At 39.9% G+C, this 25,682-nt stretch overlaps 1 protein-coding gene across 1 annotated transcript; it reads right to left on the bottom strand.

The window, feature by feature from the left end:
- Positions 1-171: 171 nt before the first annotated feature.
- C5H4orf51 (chromosome 5 C4orf51 homolog) lies at positions 172-25,682 on the bottom strand. The gene is made up of 6 exons (XM_036853470.1): positions 25,456-25,682; positions 20,917-20,976; positions 5,836-5,896; positions 3,531-3,588; positions 2,639-2,712; positions 172-279 (listed from the first exon to the last, which is right to left on the bottom strand). The coding sequence occupies exons 1-6, from the start codon at positions 25,680-25,682 to the stop codon at positions 172-174; spliced, it is 588 nt and encodes a 195-aa protein (XP_036709365.1).

Below are 25,682 nucleotides of genomic sequence, written 5' to 3'. Positions count from 1 at the left end.
TCTTCCAATTTAAGAGAAAAAACAAACTGAGGGATGAAGGCGTTTGAAGCCCCGGCAAGTGCCCAAGAAAGCTAACCTGCCCAGGTCCGGGTCTTCCCGGGCCCTCTCATACCTCAAAGGCGTTAATTAAGCAAGCTCGGGGCCTCCAGCTTTGTGGCTTCGTTTTACGACTCAGCTAAATGATGAGAACGGTCCTCCCAGACTGTAAACGGAGTATTGATCAGCTTCTGAGTCTTCAGATGAGCTAGTCTTGCTTGTAGAATTACATGGTCCCCGAAGCTGGAAAAAAAAAATGGCCTGGTTGTCAGCACTCGCCCATCCGCTAAGGTTACTTTTTTGCACAGAATTGGGAATTAAATTGCCAAGACATCGGTAACGAGCAGGAATTGGGATTGTTCCTGCATTTTCTTCCACCTCCTTTAACCTTCCTATTTCATGTATCGTGTCTGTGTCAGGAAGCCCAGATCAATAAGCAGGAGAGGAAAAAGAGGCAAGAACTCTTGGAATCAATAACCGAACCATTCAGTGCTTCTCTACTGCCCCTTAAATCATCCTTTAGCGGTAAGATTTTTTTTCCCCTGTCTTCCCTACCATCCCTTTAGTCCAGACATTCCTGGGCGTGGATATCTCTGCTTTCCAGTGTTACATCATGAACTTCTAGAAGACAGGACCCAGAAATATAAATATGCAGAAGATGGTTACCAAAAGCATTAGACACCAAGCAAATACTTTTTAAAGTGAGAATACTGTTAATGATGGTTGAAATTTTCATTCAGTCCTTACTCATTGCTGAAAATCTCATTCAGTCCCTACTTGCTGCCGATGCAGGAACGTGTACATTTTACATCTCAGTGCTTGTTCCCATTCCCCCAAATATAATGCCCATTTTTTTTAATTAAGACTTTTGCCTTGTCCTATAAATTACAAGTTGTGATTTATTCTTTACTCAGAACTCTAGGCCCAAGGCTTCCCAAACAAGTACCCCATATTAATTGTGTGGGGTGTACCTGTGTGTGTGTGTGTGTGTGTGTGTGTGTTGTACTTTTAGCCTGTTGCACCATATAAACAAGAGCAGGATGTAATGTCATTAATTTGTCGGGAATTGTTGACTAAAAAGAAGCTACTGTGAGTATAGAAAATTCACTTTAGGGGAGGGGGTCGGGGAAGCACCTCGAAGAGACAGGCAACTGTTCCCCGGAACAGCTGCGGACACTGGCAGCAGAATTGCTTGGCATCAGTACAACTCTGTGCAGCAAGAGGGATTTATTTATTTAACAATAGTTCATGATTCTCCCGGGCAACTCCCAGGAGGCCAGCTAGCAGTAAATATACTTTCAGGAAATCAGCTACCCTTCCTAGAAGCAGGCATCAACCCTACAGGGAAGAGAGGTCCCTGGCTGCCCGCATAATACAACATTCAGTGGACTGCCCAGCTTCAAATGCCCCCGAATAACTCCCTCCACAGCCTGCCACAGCCCTGCCCTCCCGTGCTAGGAGGGTTACCTGGTAACTTTCTGGAAGGCCACCATTAAACAGATTAGCTACCTGGGAATGAGGTGGGCCGTTCAACCCTGTCCCATTAACTAAATTTATCAGATAAGCTAGTTGATGCCACAGACTAGGGTTTTCCAAAGTGATATGTATATATACTGGTGGTTCTTATGATAAGTTTAGGTGGTACTTGAGTAACATTTTTTATTTTAATGGTCAGGTTTTGTTTTTGTTTTTTTTTTTGGCCTCACCGTGGTGCAGCAAGCGGGATCTTAGTTCCCCCACCAGGGATCGAACCCGTGCCCCCTGCAGTGGAAGCTTGGAGTCTTAACCACTGGACCACCAGGGAAGTCCAGGTTTTTTTGTCTAATGCACATAACTAGCATACCAAGCCCATGGTATTGTAAATATAATTACTTAGGGTGAGGCCACATTTTTTAAGTCAATTTAAAGAGAAATCTTAATAAGCAAAAGTAATAGGATAGCAGAAATCGTTGTTAATTTTATATTAAATGAGGTGAAGTCAGTAGGGTGCTTGTAGAAACCAGTTTTTACTCTTTCTTTCTCTAGAAGTCTCTGCCAGAACTCTTAATATATAAGAATCCCATTTTCACATCCTGTTAAAAATTACTGGGTTTTGAGAACGTCTGAGTAGGCAAGACAAAGGCCCTGCTCTGGAGGGCCATGTCACGGGGACCGGGAACAGGAGATGTTGGGTAGCAGAATGGGCACGTGAGAAAGCTGAGCCCAGGACCCTGGGCACCCACGGTGGGTCCCCAGAAGGGGAGGACAATCTGAGAACTTATTGCCTTTTTCACAAGAGATGGAATCTAGCAAAACCCTGATGTCACTGAGGAGAATTTGGACCATACGAGAGAAATTCCAGTCCCTAAAAGCCTCTTTGAGGCTTGTTTCCAAAATAACTGTAGAGATCTAGACAAGAAATGTTCGTGATGCTTTTGGGAAGACTGCTTATCAGAATAGTCTATTTCTATAGTCTCTTCTGTTTATCACATTATTGTAAATTGTGGATTACCTTCACACCAATTCTAAACATACACACACCTCCACCCTCACGGCTACACTGTGCAAAATTACTGACTCTCCCAGGGATCCACTGTTGGGTGACAAGTGAAAAGATTCTTACATGCTTCGGGAACTCTCTCCTTAGTCGACTGTACTTCATCAGGTTGTCAGATGCTGGCTTTTTAATTCTCACATCTGGCATGAAGAGACAGCCAGTGTGTAAGTGCTCGTGGTAGAGTCTATCATAGTATGAATAAATGAACTGTACAGACATTCCTAAACCATTTTTTTTGTTTGTTTGTTTTTTTCCACAGTTGCATTTTAAATTAATTAATTAATTTTTTTTTTTTTTTTTTTTGGCTGTGTTGGGTCTTCGTTTCTGTGCGAGGGCTTTTCTCTAGTTGTGGCAAGTGGGGGGCCATTCTTCATCACAGTGCGCGGGCCTCTCACTGTCGCGACCTCTCTTGCTGCGGAGCACAGGCTCCAGACGCGCAGGCTCAGTAATTGTGGCTCACGGGCCCAGTTGCTCCGCGGCATGTGGGATCTTCCCAGACCAGGGCTCGAACCCGCGTCCCCTGCATTGGCAGGCAGATTCTCAACCACTGCGCCACCAGGGAACCCCCTAAACCATTTTTTAATCAACAGTTCATACACACTACCTACCTCACACACACACACACACACACACACACACGCTACCCTCCCACCCCGACCCCCAGCTTCTGTCACCATCACAACCTTTTCACAGGTACACTCTTTTTCAGAGCTGCTGCTAGCAGCACCTCTGTGGGAATCCTCCCAATGTTTACTTCTGCATCCTACCATCCTTACCGTTACGTTAGGAGAGGTACGTGCAATGATGTAACAAAGTGCATGATGGGAGGAAGGAGGCAGAAATGCAAAAGGCCTTAAATGACTTCAGACTCTGGAATGGATGAAGATATCGGATAAAGATCATAATTACAATAAAAGCAGAACATGAATGTAAAGTGGTAGTTTTGGATTGGACTTACAGGTTCTTTCATAACTTGGAGGTGCTAGAGGAAAATCCCCAGACAGAATCTGGTGCGCCTGTGAAAAAGAGAGATAAAAATAAAACCAACCACTTTCACAATCGAAACTTAATAAAATTCCTTTTCCACTGTTGTGTTTCCACTGTGTTGTCCTCCCCATTCAAAAGGCATTTGATACTGCTGTCAGCAGCCACTATACTAACAGATACTAGCAATAGGATAGAAAGACAAAATTGGAGAAAATACTTATAAAATTGCTCTCCTTATATGCAAATAGCTTACACAAGCCAATAAGAAAAAGCTAAACACCCTGGTAGAAAAATGGGCAAAGGAGGTGAATACAATCACTTCTCGTTGCTCATGGATTCCATATTTGAGAATTTGCCTGCTTGCTAAAATATTTATGTAACCCCAAAGTCAATACTCGCAGCACTTTTGAGATTGTTCAAGGACATGCCCAAAGTGGCAAACAGTTTGAGTCACCTGACCTGCACGGTGTCGATGGAGGTCCAACAAGAGCACACTCTTTCTTGCTTCAGCTCTCATACAGTAAACAAAGTGTCCTTTTTGCAGCCAATTTAATGCCACATGTTCTGCATTCTCATGTTTTTTGTTAATGACTTCACTGTTTAAAATGGCCCCCAGGTGCAGTGCTGATGTGCTGTCTAGGGTTCCTAAGTGCAGGAAGGTTGTGATGTGCCTTACAGAGAAAATACGTTTGTTAGATAAGCTTTGTTTAGGTACAAGTTATAGTGCTGTAAGTTCAACGTGAATGGATCAACAATATATATTAGGGCTTCCCTGGTGGCGCAGTGGTTGAGAATCTGCCTGCCAATGCTTGGGACACGGGTTCGAGCCCTGGTCTGGGAAGATCCCACATGCCGCGGAGCAACTGGGCCCGTGAGCCACAATTACTGAGCCTGCGCGTCTGGAGCCTGTGCTCCGCAACAAGAGAGGCCGCAATAGTGAGAGGCCCGCGCACCGTGATGAAGAGTGGCCCCAGCTTGCCACAACTAGAGAAAGCCCTCGCACAGAAACGAAGACACAACACAGCCATAAATAAATTAATTAATTAATTTTAAAAAACAATATATATTAAATAAGGTATGGTTAAACAGAAACACGCATAAAACAAATTTACATATTGATCAGTTGGTGAAAACCGTATGACCAGAGGCTCACAGGAACCTGACCCTCCATTTCCCTTAGGAGCAATAATAGTTCAGTATTCAGTAATTCAGTGTTAGTGGAGACTTTAGAAAAGATAACTATGTTGAATAATGAGAATTAACTATAAGTCACAAAAGAGCTATGAATAACTAGTAAACAGAAGATGCTCAACCTCACTGATAATCAAAGAAATGAAAGTTAAAAGGAGATTGAAATATCTTTATCAAATTAGAAAATATCAAAATTATTTTTTAGAGCCAGTGTTAGGGAAAATATAGGAAAACAGGCACTCTTGTGGATTGCTAGTTCATAAGGCCAATTTTCTGGAAGGCAATTTGGCTGTACATCAAAATTTTAAATAAGCATCCCTTCTAACCTAAGAATTCTACTTATGGGAAAGGACTCTGAGATGATGATTGTACAATTGCAAAAATTTACATTCAAATTTACTGATCCCAGCATTATTTATAATAGTTACAAATTTAAAAAACCTAATGCCCAGCAACAAGGCATATTTTTAAATTGATACATCCAGTCAATGGAATATTATGTATCCATTAAAATAATGATTGTGTTAACATTGAAGATGTCCATGAAAACATTAAGTGGTTAAAGCAGATTACAGAGGACAATGGATCCCATCAATGTACTCTAAGTGTATGCCTGTGCGCATCTTTATGTATGCATAAGTGTAGAGAGACGTTTCTAAGGAAGTTCACTAAAATGTTAATGGTGATTATCCCTGGGGAGAGGGGAAGGATTTCAGGTGACTTTTACTTTTGTCTCTATTTCTCTGTATTATTTGAAAGTTTTCAATCAGAGAAAAGCTGTTTTTGTTTTTAACTGTCAATGTAGTTTGTATCGTTATTGTCACACATGGGAAAGAGGAAAAGTTGGTGACTATTAAAAGAAGTACAGTATCATCAGTTCACAATTATAATATTGGTTATCTCTGTTTCTCCATCATCTAGAGGAACGCTACACACATAATAAGCACTCAGGAATAAATGTTTAATGAATGAATATATTAAACAATAACTCCAACTCCCTCCAGTTTTTTTTTTAATAAATAATATGCAATATGCAATCATTTAAGCTCTACATGTAAATGATCACTGAGAAATGTTGGACTTACCACTCCATGCTTGACATCAAATGAATTTTTAAAGGAACTGGTTATATGAAGGAATAGTCCTGCGTGCAAATGAAGAAGGAAAACCAGGATCAAGTCCAGTGCTAGAATAAAATTTCTTACATTCCCAATTAGGCTATACCAACGAATTGTATACACATCACTTATTTCCCTTTAGAATTTGACCAACAGAAAAGTAAGTGGTAAGACAAAGCTATAACTAAAAGTTAAGTCATAGTAAACATTCTGGAGCTTCTGGGGTGGCTGGGTAAAAATGTTTGTTTTTTATGGTACATATTTCATATTATTTTAAAAAGAAAACCATACTGATAATAGCTAAGAAGACATTGAAATTATTTGAGTCTATAAAAAAAAGTGTTATCAGAATAATTCAGTTCTATATGTCCTTTGGCTTTCTCTATGAGGTTTTCCTGAAGTAAGTCTAAAATAGGGACTGTGTTTCAGTCTTTATTAATTTTCTTAAATTTTAGTTCAGCTACAAAATAATTCTTTATGTCCCCTCTCCCCCATAGAAAAGAAAAGTTAACCTTTCAAATGCTCTACTTTTTAAAAGATTTTAATTTTTTAGAGCAGTCTTAGGTTCACAGAGAAATTGAGAGAAAGATACACAGATTTCCCATATACCACCTGCACCCACATATGCATAGCCTCCCCATTATCAACATTCCCCCACCAGAGTGTTAACCATTGTTACAATTGGCACAACTACACTGTAACATCATAATCACCTAAAGATCACAGTTTCCATTACAGTTCACTGTTGATGTTGTACATTCTATAGGTTTGGACAAATGTATAATGGCATGTACCCATCATTATAGTATCATACAGAGTATTTTCACTGACCTAAAAATCCTCTGTGCTCTGCCTATCTATCCCTCCCTATACAAATTTTAGAATCACTTTGTTGATACCCACAAAATAACTTGCTGGGATTTTGATTGGGGTTGCACTGAATCTAATTTCAAATTCCACTTGTTCATTGCTGGTATATAGGAAAGCAATCAACTTTTGTGTATTAACCTTGTATTTTGCAACCTTGCTATAATCACTTGTTACTTCCAGGACTTTTTTTGTCAATTCTTTTGGATTTCCTACATAGAAAATTGTGTCATATGTGAACAGAGACAGTTTTATTTCTTCCTTCTCAATCTCTATACCTTTTATTTCCTTTTTTTGTCTTACTGCATTAGCTAGTACTTTTAGTATTATGTTGAAAGGAGTGGTGAGAGGAGAATCCCTGCCTTGTACCTGATCTTAGTGGGAAAGCTTTGAGTTTGTCGTTAAATATGATGTTACCTATAGGTCTTTTTTGTAGATTTTCTTTATCAAGTTGAGGAAGTTCTCGTCTTTTCCTAGTTTACTGAGACTTTTCCTAGTTTACTATCATGAATGGGTGTTGAATTTTGTCAAATGCTTTTTCTGCATCTATTGACATGATCATGTGGGGTTTTTTTTGGTTTTGTTTTTGTTTCTTGCTTATTGATGTGATGGATACATTAATTGATTTGCGAATGTTGAACCAGCCTTGCATACCTGGAATAAATACCTCTTGGTTGTGGTTATAATTCTTTTTATACATTGTTGGATTTTATTTGCTAATATTTAGTTGAGAATTTTTGCATCTGTGTTCATGAGATATGTTTATCTATATATCTCTTGTAATATCTTTGTCTGGCTTTGGTATTAGGGTAATGCTGGCCTCATAGAATGAATTAGGAAGTATTCCCTAACCTCTTAACCTCTGAAAGAGATTGTAGAGAATTAGTATAATTTCTTCCTTAAGTGTTTGGTAAAATTAACTGGTGAACCCATCTGGGCCTATTGCTTTCTGCTTGGGAATGTTATTAATTACTAATTCAATTTCTTTAATAGATATAGGCCTATTCAGATTGTGTATTTTTTTCTTGTGTGAGTTTTGGCAGCTTCTATCTTCAAGGAATTGGTCCATTTCATCTTGGTTATCAAATTTGTCAGCATGGAATTGGTCATAGTATTCCTTTAGTATACTTTTAATGTCCATGGGCTCTGTAGTGATTTCCCTTCTTTCATTTATTTCTGATAGTAATTTATGTCCTTTCTCTACTTTTTTCTTAGTTAGCCCAGCTAGAGGCTTATTGATTTTCTTGATCTTTTCAAAGAAACAGCTTTTTGTTTCCTTTACTTTGTCTCTTGATTTCCTGTTTTCAATTTCATTGATTTCTACTCTACTACATATTGTTTCTTTTCTATTGCTTACTATGTATTTAATTTGCTCTTCCTTTTCTAGATTCCTAAGGTGGAAACTAAATTGATTTTAGATCTTTGTTCTTTTCTAATATATGCATTCAATGCTATAAATTTCCCTCGAAGCACTGCTTTTACTGCATTCCACCAATTTTGATAAGTTGTGTTTTCATTTTCATTTAGTTCAAAATATTTTAAAATTTCTCTTGACCTTTCCTCTTTGACCCATGTGTTATTTAGAAATGTATTGTTTAATCTCCATGTATTTGGGGATTTTCCAGTTATCTTTATGCTATTGATTTCTAATTTAATTCTACTGTGGTCTGAAAGCAGACATTCTATGATTGCTAGTCTTTTAAATTTGTTAAGGTGTATTTTATGACCCAGAATGTGGTCTATCTTGGTGAATGTTCCATGTGAGCTTGAGAAGAATGTATTTTCTGCTGTTGTTGGATGAAGTTATTTAATAGATGTTGATTATATCCAATTGATTGATATGTTGTTGAGTTCAACTATGTCCTTACTCATTTTCCTCCTTCTAGATCTGTCCATTTCTGATAGAGAGGTGTTGAAATCTCCAACTATGATAGTGGATTCATCTATTTCTCCTTTCTATCAGTTTTCACCTCACATAGTTTGATACTCTGTTGTTCGGTACATACATGTTAAGGATTATTATGTCTTCTTGGAGAATTGACCCCTTTATCATTATTATTATTTAATGCCCTTCTTTATCCCTGATAATTTTCCTTGCTTCAGAGTCTGCTGTGTCTGAAATTAATAGAGCTATTCCTGCTTTATGTTTCATTGGTATTAACATAGTATATTTTTCTCCATCTATTTACTTTTTTTATAGCAATTATTATGATTTGAAGTGTTTTTTTTTTTATTTTTCAAACTACCAAGCATCTCAAAGCTTTCTCAGTTACTTAGTTTGCATTGTAAGCATTTATTTTCTTTTTTTGTAAGCATTTATTTTCATTTAACTTTGTATGGTATTTCTAAAACTTACATATGATGAAAATCAAGTAATCCATCCATTTACTTTCAATCTATATGTGTCTTTATAGTTAAAGGGGGTTTCTTGTAGATAACATATAATTGGGTCTTGTTTTTTGATCTACTGATAACCTCTTGTCTTTCAATTAGTGTATTTAGACCACTGATGTTCAAAATGACTATTGATACAGTTGGATTAACATCTACCATGTTTGTTATTGTTTTCTACTTGTTGCCCTTACTCCTATTTTTGTCTTCCACTTTTTCTGCCTTCTGTCATTTTATATGAGCATTTATATGATTGTATTTTGCTCCTTTCTTAGTATAATAATTCTACTTCTTTTTTTTAACTTTTTTAGTGGTTGCCCTAGAGTTTTCAATATACATTTACAGCTAATCCAAGTGTAGTTTCAAATAACACTATAGCACTTCATGAGTATACCTTATAACAATAAAATATTCCTATTTCCTCCCTCCTGTTTCCTGTATTATTTCTGTCATTCACCTCACTTATATATAAGCATACATATATAAGTATATACATAAGACATATACATATACATAAGCATACATAATTGAATACATTGTTACTACTATTATCTTTGAACAAACTTATGTGTTCAATACATTGTTACTACTATTATCTTTGAACAAACTTATCTGTTAGATCAATTAATAAGAAAAATTAAAGTTTTTATTTTACCTTCACTTACTCCTTCTTAGATGCTTTTCCTTTTTTTAATGCAGATCCAAGTTTCTGACCTATATTATTTCCTTCTCTCTAAAGAACTTAACATTTCTTGCAAGGTGGTTCTACTGGCAAAAAATTCCCTCAGTTTTTGTTTGTCTGAGATAGTATTTCTTTCTCCTTCACTTTTCAAAGATACTTTCACAGGATATAGAATTCCAGGTTAGTGAGGTTTTTCTGTCAACATTTTAAATATTTCACTCTACTCTCTTCTTGCTTGCATGGTTTCTGAGAAGAAGTTGGATATGATTCTTATCTTGTTTCTTTATAGGTAAGGTGTTTCTCCCCTGTGGCTTCTTTCAGGATTTTTTTCTTTAACTTTTACTTTCTGTAGTTTGAAAATGATATGCCTATGTAGAGTTTGTTTGTTTGTTTGTTTTACATTTATCCTTCTTGATGTTCTCTGAGCTTTCTGGATCTGTGGTTTGGTGTCCAACATTAATTTGTGAAAATTCTCAGTCATTATTGTTTTATATATTTTTTCTATTTCTTTTTCTGGTGTGCCCATTACACCTTCTATAGTTGTCCCACAGTCTGTTCTGTCTGTTCTGTCTTTGTTCTCCTTGCCTTTCCGTTTTGGAGGTTTCTATTGAGGTAACCTCAAGCACAGAGATTTTTTCCTCAGCTGTGACCAGTTTTCTAATAAGCCCAACAAAAGCATTCTTTCTTTCTGTTACACTGTTTTTGATCTCAGCATTTCTTTTTGGTTCTTTCTTAGGATTTCCACGTAGGCTTATATTGCCCATCTGTTCATGCATACTATCTATTTTATCCATTAGAGCCCTTAGAATATTAACCATAGTTGTTTTAAATTCCTGGTCTGATAATTCCAACATCCTGCCATGTCTGGCTCTGATGCTTGCTCTGTTACATCAAATGTGTTTTTGCCTTTTAGCATGCCTTGTAATTTTTTCTTGATAGCAGAATGTGTTGTACCAGGTAAAAGGAATTGCTGTAAATAGGACCTTAAATAATGTGGCGGTAAGTTCTAGGGGGAGGGGAAGCATTCTATAGTCCTATGATTAGGTCTCAGCCATTTAGTGAGCCTGTGCCTCTGGACTGTGAACTTCACAAGTTTTTCCAAGTTTTTTTCTCCCCGCTTAGGTGGAACAGAATGGCTAAAGTGGACTGGAGTTGGGTATTTCTTTTCCCACATGGAAAGCTAGGGTAAGCTGGAGTTGGGTACTTCCCTTCTCCCAGGTCAGTTAGGCTATGATAATACCCTGGCAGATTAGGCTCTGGTTAACTAGCTTCTCATGAGGGTAGACCTTGTTAAGAAGAATATAGTGCTCTGGAGTATTTCAAAATGGTTCCTTTTTCCCCTCCCCCTGCCGGAAGCACAAGGGGATTTTTCTCTGATATTTACTGTGGGTACCTGGTCAAGTTCCTGGGGGTAAATCTCACAATACTGTAGGGGTTGCCCTATGCCTGGGTCCTTTTAGAATTTTTCACTCTCAGACTTGTCTACATTGAGCCTCCAGCAATTTGTCAGCAATTACTGTTCAGGTATTCCAACCCTGGCACTGGTTCCTGTAGTGGCTTCCACTTGTGAGACTCTGCTCTGGTAAGTTGTGACTCTCTGAATTCACTTGCCTGTCTCTTCAATCTTGGGGGTGTCGGTTTGCCCTGTGTCCTCACCTCTCTTATGGATCTAAGAAGAGTTGTTGATTTTTCACTCTCTTCAGCTTTTTACCCATTGTTAGGATGGAGTGGACTCTTTCAAGCCCCTTACATGCAGAACTGGAAGCCAGAAGTCAAGGTAAATTTATGCCTGAAACATTCTTCTATGATACACAGCTTATACTCTTAGAAACGGAGGGAACCAAGACTATGCTGAAATTCTAAAGCTATACATTTTTCTCAAGGTCTGAAGAAGCTCTAGTGTATTTTTTAACAATTTTATTGAGGTTCATCCACATTCCATATTTCGTTCTTTTTATTGGTGGGTAGTATTCCATTGTATGAATATATCAGATTTTGTTATCCATTCACCAACTGATGAATGTAAGGGTTCTTTCCGATTTTCGCTACTATAGATAATACTGCAGTGAACATTCACATGCAAATCTTTGTGTAGACATTTGTTTTCATTTCTCTTGAGTGGGTACCTAGGTGTGGAATTGTTAGATCCTATTGTAAATTTATGTTTAACTTTTAAAGAAACTGTCAAGGTGTTTTCCAAGGCAGCTGTGCTACTTTACATTCCCACCAGCAATGAATGAAGGTTCTGGTTTCTCCACATCCTTACCAACATTTGTCTTTGTGATTATAGCCATTGTTATGAGGAAAAAATTATAAGTTATACATTTCCTATAAGATGAAAAAATTAAATTTGATTAAAAGTAAATAAAAATTGATTTAAAAAGGTAAAGAGGGTCTGGTTTGGCATAAAATGATGGGGCCTGGTCAACAGGGATGAGTCAAGGGAGAGGAGTAGCATTTGGCAGATACTCATTATTTGTGTTATTTTATGCTGATAAACTTTAAAAAACAGGCTATCTTAAGCTAAAGTCAAATAAAGAGTTCAATAATTATTTAGCTAAATTCAAGAAAAACTCACTTTTTCACAGCGGCAGTTAAAGCATGTGGATAAGAAGTTTATCCTGCATAATTAGCTCTGATTATTCCATTGGCTGTAAATCCTTAGCCTTTCAAAGCTCTATAAGACTTTTATAAATCCCATAGGCCTGCCAGAGGCTTTAAGTAGTTTTTTGTCACCCTTCCTTTCAAGAATTATATGAGATAATCATTAATTACTAAATTATATGATTTTATAATATAGAAGTTTTATAGAAAGTAATTTTGAGGCGTTTGATGGATTATAGGGGGAAAACAGGCATTAGAATTTGTGCTAGACCACTGCATGAGGGATTTACACATTTATGTTCATCTTTTAGCAAAACTTGGTCATTTTTCTAACTGAGCTAGAAACATCTCTCATTTTCTTCAGTCTGTTTACGGAGAAGAACACCAGCAAGCTCCCATATGTTGGAGTTCGGTCAGCTGACGATTTTTTTCTTTGCAAGTTAACAATTGACAAAATAGAGCCCACAGTGCAACTTGACCTTGGCAGTTTCAGCTGGCCTTTTAATTAAGGACATTTAACATTACCCTAATTTGCTACTGTGTATCCACCTCCCTGCTTCCACTTCCTCCTCCTAGAATTGCAACCAAATTGGGCAATTTTGTTGATGAAACTAACAATGTCAGTAATGGCCAACAAATTCTACCTTACATATTAGGTCCATAAATCTTGCGCCAACCCTGGTGGAATGCCACAGGTATTTGGTTTTAAAAGTGAATTATCAAAAAAGCAAGCGTGGGTTTGCGAGCACCGCTCTTTCAGAATCAGAGAAGATCAAGTTTGGAAATATTCTTGGTCTTCTAATCATGTAGTCCACCTACTGGGTATCTGTCATTGTACCGCTCTCAGCTGTATTTGTGATTCCGTTTTCTTATCTTAGATTAGGGGATCATATGATCTCCTACCTACCCATCCCTGAGGTCCTTGAAACTTTGAGTTCCTTGAAATGAAGCTTCATGAACACAAAACATAATGTTGGAAAGTGAAGAAAAATAGTTTTTAACCTTTTTGGAGTACTGTGGTCTTAAATTGTATGTACACAAAAGAGGAGAATTTAGATCAAAGATTAACAACACTTAACCAAGAGTCCATGGACACCCTGGAGGGATCCAAGAGGTATGCATTGTTGGCTTGTAGAAGTGTCTCAATGGATGTTTTTCTGAAGATAGGGCCCAGAGCTTTCATCAGGCTTTTCAAAGTGCCTCAAAAATATAAGGTATTTCAAAGAGAGAATTGCTAACCATTGGGATAGATGACAGAGTGAATCTTTTCCTGACAGATTTTTAAGAATAAGGTATTTAATGGTCTGTATATTAGGTAAAAATTATTCTATCAGTGTTAAGTTTCTTACGTGTGATAATAGTATTACAGTTATGTGAGAACATTTTTTTTTTTGCTAAAAGAACATTCTTAATTCCTAGGAGTACATGCTGAAGTATTTAAGGATCTACTGTTATTATACCTGTAATTTACTCTCAATAGTTCAGCAAAGAAGTACTATATACAAGTATCAATAGGGAGAGACTGAGATAAAGCTCTATGTTAACAAATGTGGCAAAATCTTAACAATTGGTGAATCTGGGCAGAGAGTAGGCAAATATTGGTTGTACAATTCCTTCAACTTTTCTATGAATTAAAAAAAAAAATTAGGACTTCCCTGGTGGTCCAGCTGTTAAGACTCCACGCTCCCAATGCAGGGGGCCCAGTTCGATCCCTGGTCAGGGAACTAGTTCCCGCATGCCACAACTAAAGATCCTGCACTCCGCAACTAAGACCTGGCACAGCCAAATAAATAAATAAATATTTTTAAAAATCTTTGTGTATAATAAGGCATTCACTTATTTGCCTTAATTTCATAATTATAGGCAAAGAAGTGCTATATTTTATAGATGGCAAAAACCAGGCAGAAAAAGATTAAGAAAACCAAGCAGCAGCGTCCCAAATTACATTGGAGCCGTAACCAAGGACAGACCTAAAACCAATGTCTTCTTCCCATCTTCTCCCCACATAGCTCCAGCCCGTCCCGTAGGCAGACCCATGGCTTGTTCACACAAGCCCCTGAAATCACTGTAGTGCCCACTGTCGTGCTATCTTTTAAGTTCACGGGCAAAAGCAATCGCAGCCACTTCCTAGTCGATGTTTTGCTTGAACAGCAAAGTATGCACAGTAACAGATGGCATCTTGTGACCTTCTTAATAACAGGCTCGGCTGCCAATGTTCCCTTGTGTCCAGTCTCTGCAGGGAATTTGGAAACTCTTGCCTTACACTTGAATATTTTCTGACAAACACACTTAACCATTTATTAGACTGTTTCCTGATTTCAAATAGAGGAAAACAAAATTCCCAACTCCTGAAAGGGGCGTTGGTATTCCCTGGGTCTGGGGGCCCATCCTGGGAATCTCTGGGGTGTGCTGGCCATCATCTGGCGTATCTGTCATTTTGAGTGTGGTGAGGACCTCAGTCCCAGGCAAACCGCTTCCCAGGCTGCCTAGATTTATGGGTGGCCAACCTAAGCTTTTCTCTTTCTGTAGTTTAAAAGAAATGTCTGCGCTTCCCACAGCCAGGCATACAAATTAGCCAGAAAACAAGCTAAATCCCGGCATTAGAAGGTCCCTCTGCTGTGACAGCCCACACCAGGAGTGAATTCGGGAGCCCCGTGGTGGGTGAGGCTTGTCCTAAGCCACTTTGCTCCCTTCCTCGGGCAGCCGCGCTGTCGAGCTCCACAGTGGGAGCGGGAAGAAGAGGAGGAGGGCAAGGATTAGGTGAGGAAGCACCCTGCCCGGCGGCCCTGCTGGTCCTCTGCTCTCCTGCAGGGGCAGCTCGCCTTTGTTAACAATGGAAGGCACACAAGAGTGGCCCTAGGAGCAGCCGATATTCGATATTCATGTCGAAGCCTGAGGAGTCCTCTCCTCCCCCAGCAGAATGGACCTGAACGGCTTGCACCAGGAGTCCAGGTACAAGCCGTATCAGTCTCCATCAGGCAACAGGTGTGTGTGTGGGGGGGGATGGGATGGGTGGAGAAAGTGCTAGAACATTCTCAGTGCAGGTGGTAGGAGTGCAAAGTGTGGAACCTCAGGGATAAACATCTCAGGTGACAGGCACGAGATGGCGTGAATTCACACGCAGGAGGAGATAGGTAGGAATTAGGTTTCTGTTTGGCGGCGTTTCATTTGGGGGTTTCTCCTGGTAGCTGAGGCGGAGGAGGTGAGTGTTTCCCGTTGGCCCCAATTCTGGCCTTTGGAAAAGAGGATGCCTTGGAGAGGGGCGGCTCTCCTGATGCCTCTGCCTGGGAGATGCTGGCCTGGGTGTGGAGGAGCCCGGATGACGAGCTGCGAGTCTCTCCCAGGACAGCTGGGGCAGATTGCCTGGTGTGGTGGCCATCTACCCCTTCACTGTTCCGTCCCGGGGCTGGCCTGTTGCTCCTTCCCCAGGCCGACCAGCAAACCTGCAGGAAAAGTCCCTCTCTTCAGGCATGCCCTACCCCATCTGCCCCCACCTTCACTCTGGGGCCCCAGCCTCCAGAAGCAGAAAGCTTTGGAAATGCTCCCAGAGCAGCACACGGGGGCACATCCCTGAGACGTTATGGAAACAAGGTGAACAAAGCCTGGAAGCCACAGGACACCCACAGCACGAAGAAGAGGAAGGTACTCCCCTGCCTCGGGCGCTGCGGGCACCAGCTCTTCTCCCGCTCTCTTTCCTCTCTCCCACTCATGCCAGATCCTGTTCCCCGTCACTGGTCTACACGACTGCGTGTCTGTGTTTCAGATTTGTGCCTTCTTCAGCCTGTTACAGAGGCTGGGTGGGGGGTAGAGGAGCGTAGTGCCATATGCTAGTTTCCATTCAATTTTTTGGGTTTTTTTTTTGGCTAAGCCACGCTTGGCTTACGGGATCCTAGCTCCCCGACCAGGGATTGAACCTGGGCCCTCGACAGTGAAAGCACGGATTCCTAACCGCTGGAGCACCAGGGAATTCCCTCATTCAATTTTTAAAGTATTACAATTTTATGTGCTACTACACAGGATTTTAAAGCCTGCCATTGGAAACACACGTTTTTGTTTTTAACATCTTTATTGGAGTATAATTGCTTTACAATGGTGTGTTAGTTTCTGCCTTGTAGCAAAGTAAATCAGCTATACATATACATATATCCCCATATCCGCTCCCTCTTGCGTCTCCCTCCCACCCGCCCTATCCCACCCCTCTAGGTGGTCACAGAGCACCAAGCTGATCTCCCTGTGCTAGGCGGCTGCTTCCCACTAGCTATCTATTTTACATTTGGTAGTGTGTATACGTCCATGCTACTCTCTTACTTCTTCCCAGCTTACCCTTCCCCCTCCCCGTGTCCTCAAGTCCATTCTCTAGTAGGTCTGTGTCTTTATTCCGGTCTTGCCCCTAGGTTCTTCATAACCAATTTTTTTTTTTTTTTTTTTTTTTTAGATTCCATGTATATGTGTTAGCATACGGTATTTGTTTTTCTCTTTCTGACTTACTTCACTCTGTATGACAGACTCTAGGTCCATCCACCTCACTACAAATAACTCAATTTCGTTTCTTTTTATGGCTGAGTAATATTCCATTGTATATATGTGCCACATCTTCTTTATCCATTCATCTGTGGATGGGCACTTAGGTTGCTTCCATGTTCTGGCTATTGTAAATAGAGCTGCAATGAACATTTTGGTACATGACTCTTTTTGAATTACGGTTTTCTCAGGGTATATGCCCAGTAGTGGGATTGCTGGGCCATGGAAACACAAGTTTTTGAAAGGTTGCTTCAGTAAAAACTACATTCTAATTTTTGAAAGTACTTATGAATTCCCTTTGGGAAGACAAATTCTATGTAACAAACTGCCTCTATAAGGAAATATATTGTGGGAAAGAAAAGTCAACCATGGAAGGTCCATAAAAACCACTGTTCAATATACAGTTAAAGGACATCTGGTTTGTACTGAGCCCTGTCCTGGGTGCTGGAGATACAGAGACGAACAAGACAGACAAGTTCCTTCTCTCATGAAGCTTATGCTCTAGAAGAGGAAAGAGATAACAAGTAAACGAATACAATAATACATGGCAAATTAGGAACAAAGATGGAAATTAAAAATGGAAAGAGTGTGAAGAACTGACTTTAAATGTAGTGGCTGGGGAAAACCTCTCTGAAGAGGTGACATTCAAATTCAAACTTGAAGGATACAGCTCAGCAGAGCTGAGATCATTGCATTCCAGCAAAGAGAATGTATGTGCAAAGGTCCTGAAGTGGGAAATGGCTTAGCAGTTTCAAGTTTCTGAAAGAAGCCAATGTAACTGGAACAGAGTGATCAGACTGGACAGATAGGCAGGGTCCCATTTGTGCAAGACCTTACAACCTTGGTAAGGAATTAGGATTTTATTGCAAGTGTGACAGGAAACAGAGAAGTGACATCATCTTGTTTATGCTTTAAGATCTCCCCGTGTAAAGACATGACTTATGGGCGGTCTGGTGAGTTCTTTTTACTTCTGTAAGTCTCTTGAGCTTTGGAGAAGGCTTCGCAGGAGAATAAAAGTGAGAGTGAAAGAATAGGAGAAAAAGAAGATGTTAAAAATGGACACACACACTCTTGAAGTAACATGACAAACCATATTCATGTTGCCCTATCAGAATATTATTTGGTTCTTGTAAATATTTTCCTGGATTCTGTCATCCTTGTAAAAGGCCATATACCATAAAGAGAGTTCCAGGTAGCTGCTTTAGGGACTTGGAATTTGTTATGTGTAGCTAGGGAATATCCCAAGAAGATCTTACACATGCTGTCACATCTGGGCTTTGATGTGTCATTCTATAGATAACCTCTTCCCTAGTACATACTACGTCTCCTGGAAGAACAAGAATCAAAGAGCCCAGTGTACTCTTTTGCAAGGGTAAGTTGGGCTCATCCTGGAGGGACACAGGCTTGGCCTTAAGAATGAGAAGAGGGAAAGGAACAGCCCGTGAGAGCTACCCCAGCTGCCCCGCATCCCACCTTGCTCTTCATAAATTGCTTCTGCTGGAGAGAAGCTTTTTAATTAAACAAAACTTGCTAGAATCTGTCTTAGAAAGTTGAATTGTTGAACAGTTTCTGTCTGTGGTATTGCAGTTTTAGGATCCTTGATTTTAATTTTTATTAGCGATTGCTTTGTTCTTTGAACATGAGAGATGAGCGTATGAGGCGCCAAAGAAGGGAAAAGCCACAACCATATCATTTGGAAAGAAAATTAACAGTGACGCAAAAGGAAAACCCGCCTTAGCGTAGGCAGAACAAATGAGACGGAACTCTTTGAAAGACAGTCGTGAAAAAGAATTTGAGAATGTTTTCCCTCTGATGATGTGAATCACACTTAAGAACAGCCTGTCTGATTTGCATATCTACGAATGGACACTTTTTAAAAAAAATTTTAATGACATCTCTCATCTGCTATCAATTCTTCTTCGTTCTTTTTTAAAAAAATTTATTTATTTAATTTATTTATTTTTGGCTGCGTTGAGTCTTCATTGCTGCACGCGGGCTTTCTCCAGTTGCGGCGAGCGGGGGCTACTCTTGGTTGCCATGCACGGGCTTCTCATTGCGGTGGCTTCTCTTGTTGCGGAGCACGGGCTCTAGGCACACAGGCTTCAGTAGTCGTGGCTCGCGGGCTCTAGAGCGCAGGCTCAGTAGTTGTGGCGCACGGGCTTAGTTGCTCCGCGGCATGTGGGATCTTCCCGGACCAGGGCTCGAACCCGTGTCCCTTGCATTGGCAGGCGATTCTTAACCACTGCGCCACCAGGGAAGTCCCAATGGACACATTTCTACAGAGAGACAGTCAACAGACCAATGTCCACTAGTGGTGAGCAAATTTATCCAGTGGGCTTGTACTGACAATCTGATCCTTGGCTTCGCGTTTTAATTCCCTTCATTAGAAGCTTCTAGCACAAAGTTGATCATCCAAAAATTAGACATGGACATTGAAAAGAAGCACAAAGGGAAGTTATCCTCTGGCCAAATTAAATAATTCTACTCTGACGTACTGTCACCTCTCAATGAAGAGTGTAGTCATCAGTTAAATTAAAATGACCATTTGAGGAAAGTGAAAAAGGCCACATGGGCGAGGTCCATTAGTAAGTCATCATTATGAATACAACGTTTATGTCCTTTCTACCTTTCCTCTACCAATACTTTACCATAAAGACAGGAGAGGAGATATAGGAAAACAAAGCAATACCTATGGTACAGTGGTAAGTAATTTAATTTCCCCTACCCTAGCTCAGACTTGTCTCCCAGCTATGTAGTGTGTTTCAGTTTCATGTTTATTACTGCAAACGGGGAAAGAAAGTCTTTCCTGACTTTAACAATAGCACAGATGGTTAGCTGTCCTGTCTCTTGCCTCAACAAACCATAGAGGGACACATAAAACCCATTTCAAATGCACTATTCCCATAAAGTTCAATTTTATGAGGAAAGCCAGCAGAATAGTGATGGTCCATTATTTAGGAGAACGCCATGAGGCTGCAGGATGGTCCTGACACCATCCACCCTCCTCCCACAACACATGGGTACATATTGAACAACAAACACAACAAAAAGTATTAACAGAATATTTTATAAGGTGCTTTAAAAATCCTAATTTGAGATAATCTTTAGTCTTATTAAACCTTCAAAGATTGAACCCTGAGAGGTGGAAATTATATGAGAAAAACCTATTGTGTTTCTTCCCCCAAAATCAGAGTGTGTGGCAGGAGGGCCAGCTGTCCCCTTCCACAGTGTGCAGTTGTTACTGGGAAGAGTCTACCCAGCCCAGGAATCTAAACTCTCTGGCATGTAGGTGGGGCCTTGTGACCGCTTCTCCCACTGGAATGTGAGCATATGAGATGCGAGTCATGTCCAGGCTGAAATGGTGAAAAAGCAGGGGTGCCTTCCCTACCCTTTATCCCCTCCCGCCAGATGGAGAGAAAGGACTCTGGGGCCCCAGGGGATGTGGAACCCCAAGATGAAGGAAGTCTGTGTCCTTAGATCACCCTGTGGAAGGTCTGTCTGCAAAACACCCTCCTGGGCCTTTAGATGAAGAAAAAAACTGTGTTTTAACGTGTTAACCAACTGGAATGTGGAGGTTTATCTATTATAGCAGCTAGTGTTATCCTGATTTAACTAAAACGGGGTGGAGGTGGGTATAGATTAGTAAATGGAGTTTCCTAGCTGGTGGTTTATAACGGTTTGTTTTTTCTTCCCAGTTCTTTGCTGTACCCAGTAAAGCTCAGATTCCATTACCTAGAGCTCCAAGCTCTGGCAGAAGGTACATTCTGGGACTAACATGCAGGAGGAAGATTTTTTGCCCCGGAATAACTTATTTTTAAGTGCGACAGATCCAGAGTGGAACGTGCTCATTTGCTTGCTAGAGACGCCTTGCCTTTAGTAGGCAAATGGAAACCATCTGGATGACAATCAAGAACATAAAAGTTATCAAGACAGCAAACTTGGCCAAAGGGCTGTGCTCAGAACTGATCATGTTGCACTTAGCTTTAACATCTGTGGTCTCTTGGAGACCAGCCCTGCGGGCAAAGCAGTTTGGCAATGACATCCTAAAGAGAGCAAGTACAAGTTATAAGCTTGTGGGTTTATAAGTCACAGACTATGGACTTAACAGGGCTTTTCACTCACCCTTTCATTTGATTTCTTAAACTTCGACGCTTCTTCTCTTCCTCTCTTTCCACTCTCCCAACCGTAAAATCTCATTAAACCAACCCAAGTTGGACTTTCTCATTGTCTTCAGTAATTTGTTTGGTCCCTGATTTGTCATAAAAGGGTAAAATGTTCAACTTTTGTACATGAAAATCTCAAACATTAAGTTCAAAATTGTTTTCACAGGATTTCTGAGACTTTCGCTAGAGAGTTGTTTTCAAAATAAGATAAGTGCTATGAATGGAATAGGAAATATTACGGTAATTATGTTGGTTTCCCAGGAAAACGTAGAACTTAGTAGCAATGGGGTAACTTGGGGATTCACAGATGCTGTGTCTATCTTTCAAAACATATCTGTAGTTCAGTTTCCCTGAATCCAGATATGACACTCGTTTTAGTCAAGCAGTTGGCTTGGCGGGAAGCACAGTCATCAATTTCTAGAGGGCAACACATGGTGGCCATTGTTTCAGGGCCTCTGATTGGGGGGAGGAGGGTCTCCGAGCTCCGGGGACCTGGAATGTGTGTGTGAGGTAAGGATAGAGGGGAATTATCTCAGCCTAAAGAGTCCTAAAATGCTCCTGGACATGTATTCAGCCCACAGACTAGCCCTAATAACTCCTGAGATGACAGCTGGTGGCCCACCCTGTATCTTTCTTCTCATAACCTACAGCAGCAATTGAATCACTAGAGGGTATTAATTTTTAAATGTACATTTCTAAGCCCAACCCCAGTAATTATTTTTCCAATAGGTTTGGGGCAGAAGGTCTGAGGCAGGTAATCAGTGGGCCAGTTTCCTGACTTCTATGGGAATCATTTCTTTGCTTCTCCTTATATTTTTTATTACCCAGGCAGATATACCCAACACTATAGTTTGGCTTAGACTGTTTTTTTTTTTTTTAATTTTACGTAAATGGAATAATACAATATGTATTGCATCTGGCTCAAAATGCTCAATATAATGTTTGTGTCATTACAAGATGTAACCATAGTTTGTTCATTTACACTGGCATTGTATGATCACAGCACTGTCTGTGCATTCTGATGCATTCTATGCATTCTGATGAATAGTACATATTGTACATTTGGGTTGTTTTCAGTTTTTTGGCTATTACGAAAAATGCTGCTATGAACATACTTGTACATGTCTCTTGGTGCACGTGTGACAATGCATTTCAGCTGGGTATATACTTAGAACTGCTAAGTCCTAGGAAATTTATAGCATCAACTTTAGAAAACAAGACCAAACTGTTTTTCTAAAGAAAACAATTCAATGCACATTCCCACCAGATGTACATGAAAGACCTCATTGTTCTACACCCTCACCAGCACTTAGTATTAATGGTGTTTTTAATTTTAACCTTTCTGGAAGATGACATGAGTAAGCTCATTGTGGTTTTAATTTACATTTCCTGATTACTAATGTGGTTAAGGACCTTTTGATAAGTTTATTGGTCACTTGGATATCTTGGTTTATGAACTTCATTTCAAAGCCTCTGTTCCATTTTTCTAGTGGATTGTCTTTTTCCTACTAATTTGTAGGAGTTTTTTATATGTATCATAGTTATGAGCCCTTGGTCAGTCACTGAATTGAAAATCTTGTCTTCCTCTCCGTAGCTCGCCTTTTCATACTTGTAAGGGTGTGTTTTGTTAAAGAGAACTACTTAATTTTAAGATAGTCCCATTTACTTCACTTTTTCTTTGTGGTTAGTGCTTTTCGTGTCTGTTTAAGAAATCTTTGCCAGCCTCAAGATCAACAAGATATTCTCTATGTCGTCATCTAATGGATTTGCTGTTTTGCCTTTCACACTTAGGCCTCTAATTCATCTGGAATTAATCTACCTGGGACTGCAAACACGACCTTTCTCCACTGTTCTGCTACCTTTCTCATAAATAAGTGCCCATATATGCATGGTTCTGTTTCTGGGCTCTTTATTCCGTTCCATTGGTCTATTTGTTATCTTTGTGCCACAATGCCATCCTGCCTTAATTACTGCGGCTTTATAGTAAATTTTGTTATCTGTAGAACAAACCCTCTTACTTTGTTCTTTTTTGAGAGTGTCCTGGCTATTCCCTGGCCTTGAATCATCTTGTCAAGTTCCACAAAAACACCTATTGGAATTGCATAAATCAATTTGGGGAGAAATAATATTTTTATAGTATTTAGTCTTCTAATTCATGAACATGGTTTATCTCTCCATTGACTTAGATCTTTATTTTCTCTCACTAATGTCTTATAGTTTTCTGTGTGGAGATCTTACACATCTTTGATTGTCTTTATTCTTAAAAACTTGACATATTTTAGCAAAGTGGCATTCTTTTAAAATTTCATTTTAAAAATTGCATCTGGCTCAAATTAATTAATCTACCTGGGATTGCAAACACAACCTTTCTCCACTGTTCTGAGTGTTTTCACTGGTAAGTGAAAATTTGGTCTGGTAAGTACTAATTTTCTTTTATATTTCCTGTTTTTAAACATTCATGAAAATTTTGTATCGTGCTCCTTCCTTTATTATAAAAATTTTTACTTTCCTTTATTATAAAAATGTTTCTGCTCTCCATTCTACCTGTGTTATAGGCATACCTTGTTTTATTGGACTTGGCTTTATTGTGCTTTGCTGATACTGTGTGTTTTACAAATTGAAGGTTTGTGACAACCCTGTGTTCTCAGATGATGGTTAGCATTGTTTTTAGCAACCAAGTATTTTTAAATTAAGGCATGAACATTGTTTTTTAGACATAATGCTATTGCCCACTTAACAATATAGTGTATACATAACTTTTATATGTACTGGGAAACCAAAAAATTTGTGTGACTTGCTTTATTGGGTTACTCACTTTATTAGACCAAACTACAATATCTCCGAGATCCGCCTGTACTTTTCTATTGCTGCTGTAACAAACTAATGCTCCCTATTTGTCCCGTGGCCTTTTAGTAAGCCCTGGCACAGCGCCTCTTCATTTCAGAAGCATGATCCAACATGCTGCTGCTTTTTCATTCAGGGATTTGTTCTATAAGTACCAATGCAGAAGGGAAAATCATTGCTTTTCAAAGAATTTGGGACTCTTCTGAAAGGCCCAGTCAGAACTCTCCCAGTTTTCATATTTTCTGGGTTTGTATACCTCAGAGAGTCCAAGGTTGAGATAGGGAAGCAAGCATTGCCTTGAAGATTCCCCTGCTGGCCTAGAGGTGCCTCAAAATTCACAGAATTAGCAAAGGGACTTCCAAAGTTAACTGAGGTGTCAACATACTCGAGAGCTATTAAAAATGCAGCGACTGTGTAGTTCACTGGAATACACCAGACGAGGCATCCAATTGCAAAGTACTTCTGAGACATTTTGGCTTTAAGCATTGTTGTGATAATTTGGAAAGCCCTGGAAGGCAAAATAACTAGTATTTGTTAGGGTATTATTTGAATTATTCCTCACATCTCAAGTTGGAGCCAATAATCCAATTGATTTTCAAATAGATTTCCAGAATTTGGACAAGATATTTGACAACCTACAGAGGGAAATATTGCATTACGAATCCTCATCTTTTCCACATCCTCACTTAATGCTTTCTGTCTCAAACTCACTGAGTTGCTCACAGCTCTCAGATAACACCTGGGATTAAGTGCTCGCTGCCTTTGTGCACTCTCTCCTCCAGGCAGCCCTCCCTTCTCTCCCCACCTCCTAAACCAGCTCAGAGGAAAGCTGCTTTACAGAGCTCTTTCCAGAAACACAATACTCCTCCCCGCCCCACCCCCCCACCCCACCCCACCCCACCCCCCCACCCCACCCCACCCCACCCCCGCCACAGACACTGATAAAATCTCCTTCCCCTGTGCTGGTTACTTATTTCTGTGGTTTCAGTTACCATATGAAACTGAAATTAATGTTTTCTGTGGGCCTGTCATAGGGCTTGGTTTATAGTAAACACTCAGAATATGTCTTTCGGGCCCCCAACACTTGAATTCATCCAGAGACAATTCATGGTGGAGGGCAGAGGAGGATTTAGTCGACGTTCCTCCTGCTCCGAGGGAATTTTTCAATTCCCCAAAGTGGAAAAACTAGACAAGAAACAAAGTGAAATTCTCAAAAGCACCTCTTTGCTGAGCAGAGAAGACAAAATATCTACATCTTAACTGAATACTCATATTTTAACTTTTCAAGAGTAAAGGTAGTTGTGCATAATTTTAGGAGTACTAAGTAGAGAATACAAACATAATTTCAGCTGGTAACTGACATTTAGCTCTTCCTCCCCCTGACATTTACCCAGGAAAATATACAGCGCGGAAGTCTACAAAGTGTCTCAGGGTTGACAATACCCTCCTCCTTCTAACAGCATTCTCATCCAGTTACAGTGACATCGCCAGGGGTGAATCACAAAGGAATCTTACTGGTTACACTCAGGCCAGTGCTGTCCTGCTTGAAGTCGGCCGCACGTGGAATCATCCAGCTGCTTTTTCCAGTAACTGCCCGCATATGTTGTTACAGACGAATCTGACCACCTTGTTTCATTCTGCCAAGATGCCCCAGCCTTCATTCGGATCAGATCAAACTCTTGAGAAGTAAGAGGGCTAAAGGGCAGAAGAATTTGTGGAGTCAAGTAGAGGAAGTGTGACAT

Source organism: Balaenoptera musculus, chromosome 5, assembly GCF_009873245.2.
Source record: "Balaenoptera musculus isolate JJ_BM4_2016_0621 chromosome 5, mBalMus1.pri.v3, whole genome shotgun sequence".
NCBI lineage: Eukaryota > Metazoa > Chordata > Mammalia > Artiodactyla > Balaenopteridae > Balaenoptera > Balaenoptera musculus.
This window is presented reverse-complemented; position numbering and strand designations above follow the sequence as displayed.

Coding starts and splice junctions, on each gene's coding strand:
- C5H4orf51 (XM_036853470.1), bottom strand. CDS start 25,682: ATGTCACACTTCCTCTACTTGACTCCACAAATTCTTCTGCCCTTTAGC. Junction 20,977..25,455: donor CACTGGCCTGAGTGTAACCA/GTAAGATTCCTT, acceptor TGCTCTCTTTAG/GATGTCATTGCCAAACTGCT. Junction 3,589..5,835: donor TTGATGTCAAGCATGGAGTG/GTAAGTCCAACA, acceptor TCTTTTTCACAG/GCGCACCAGATTCTGTCTGG.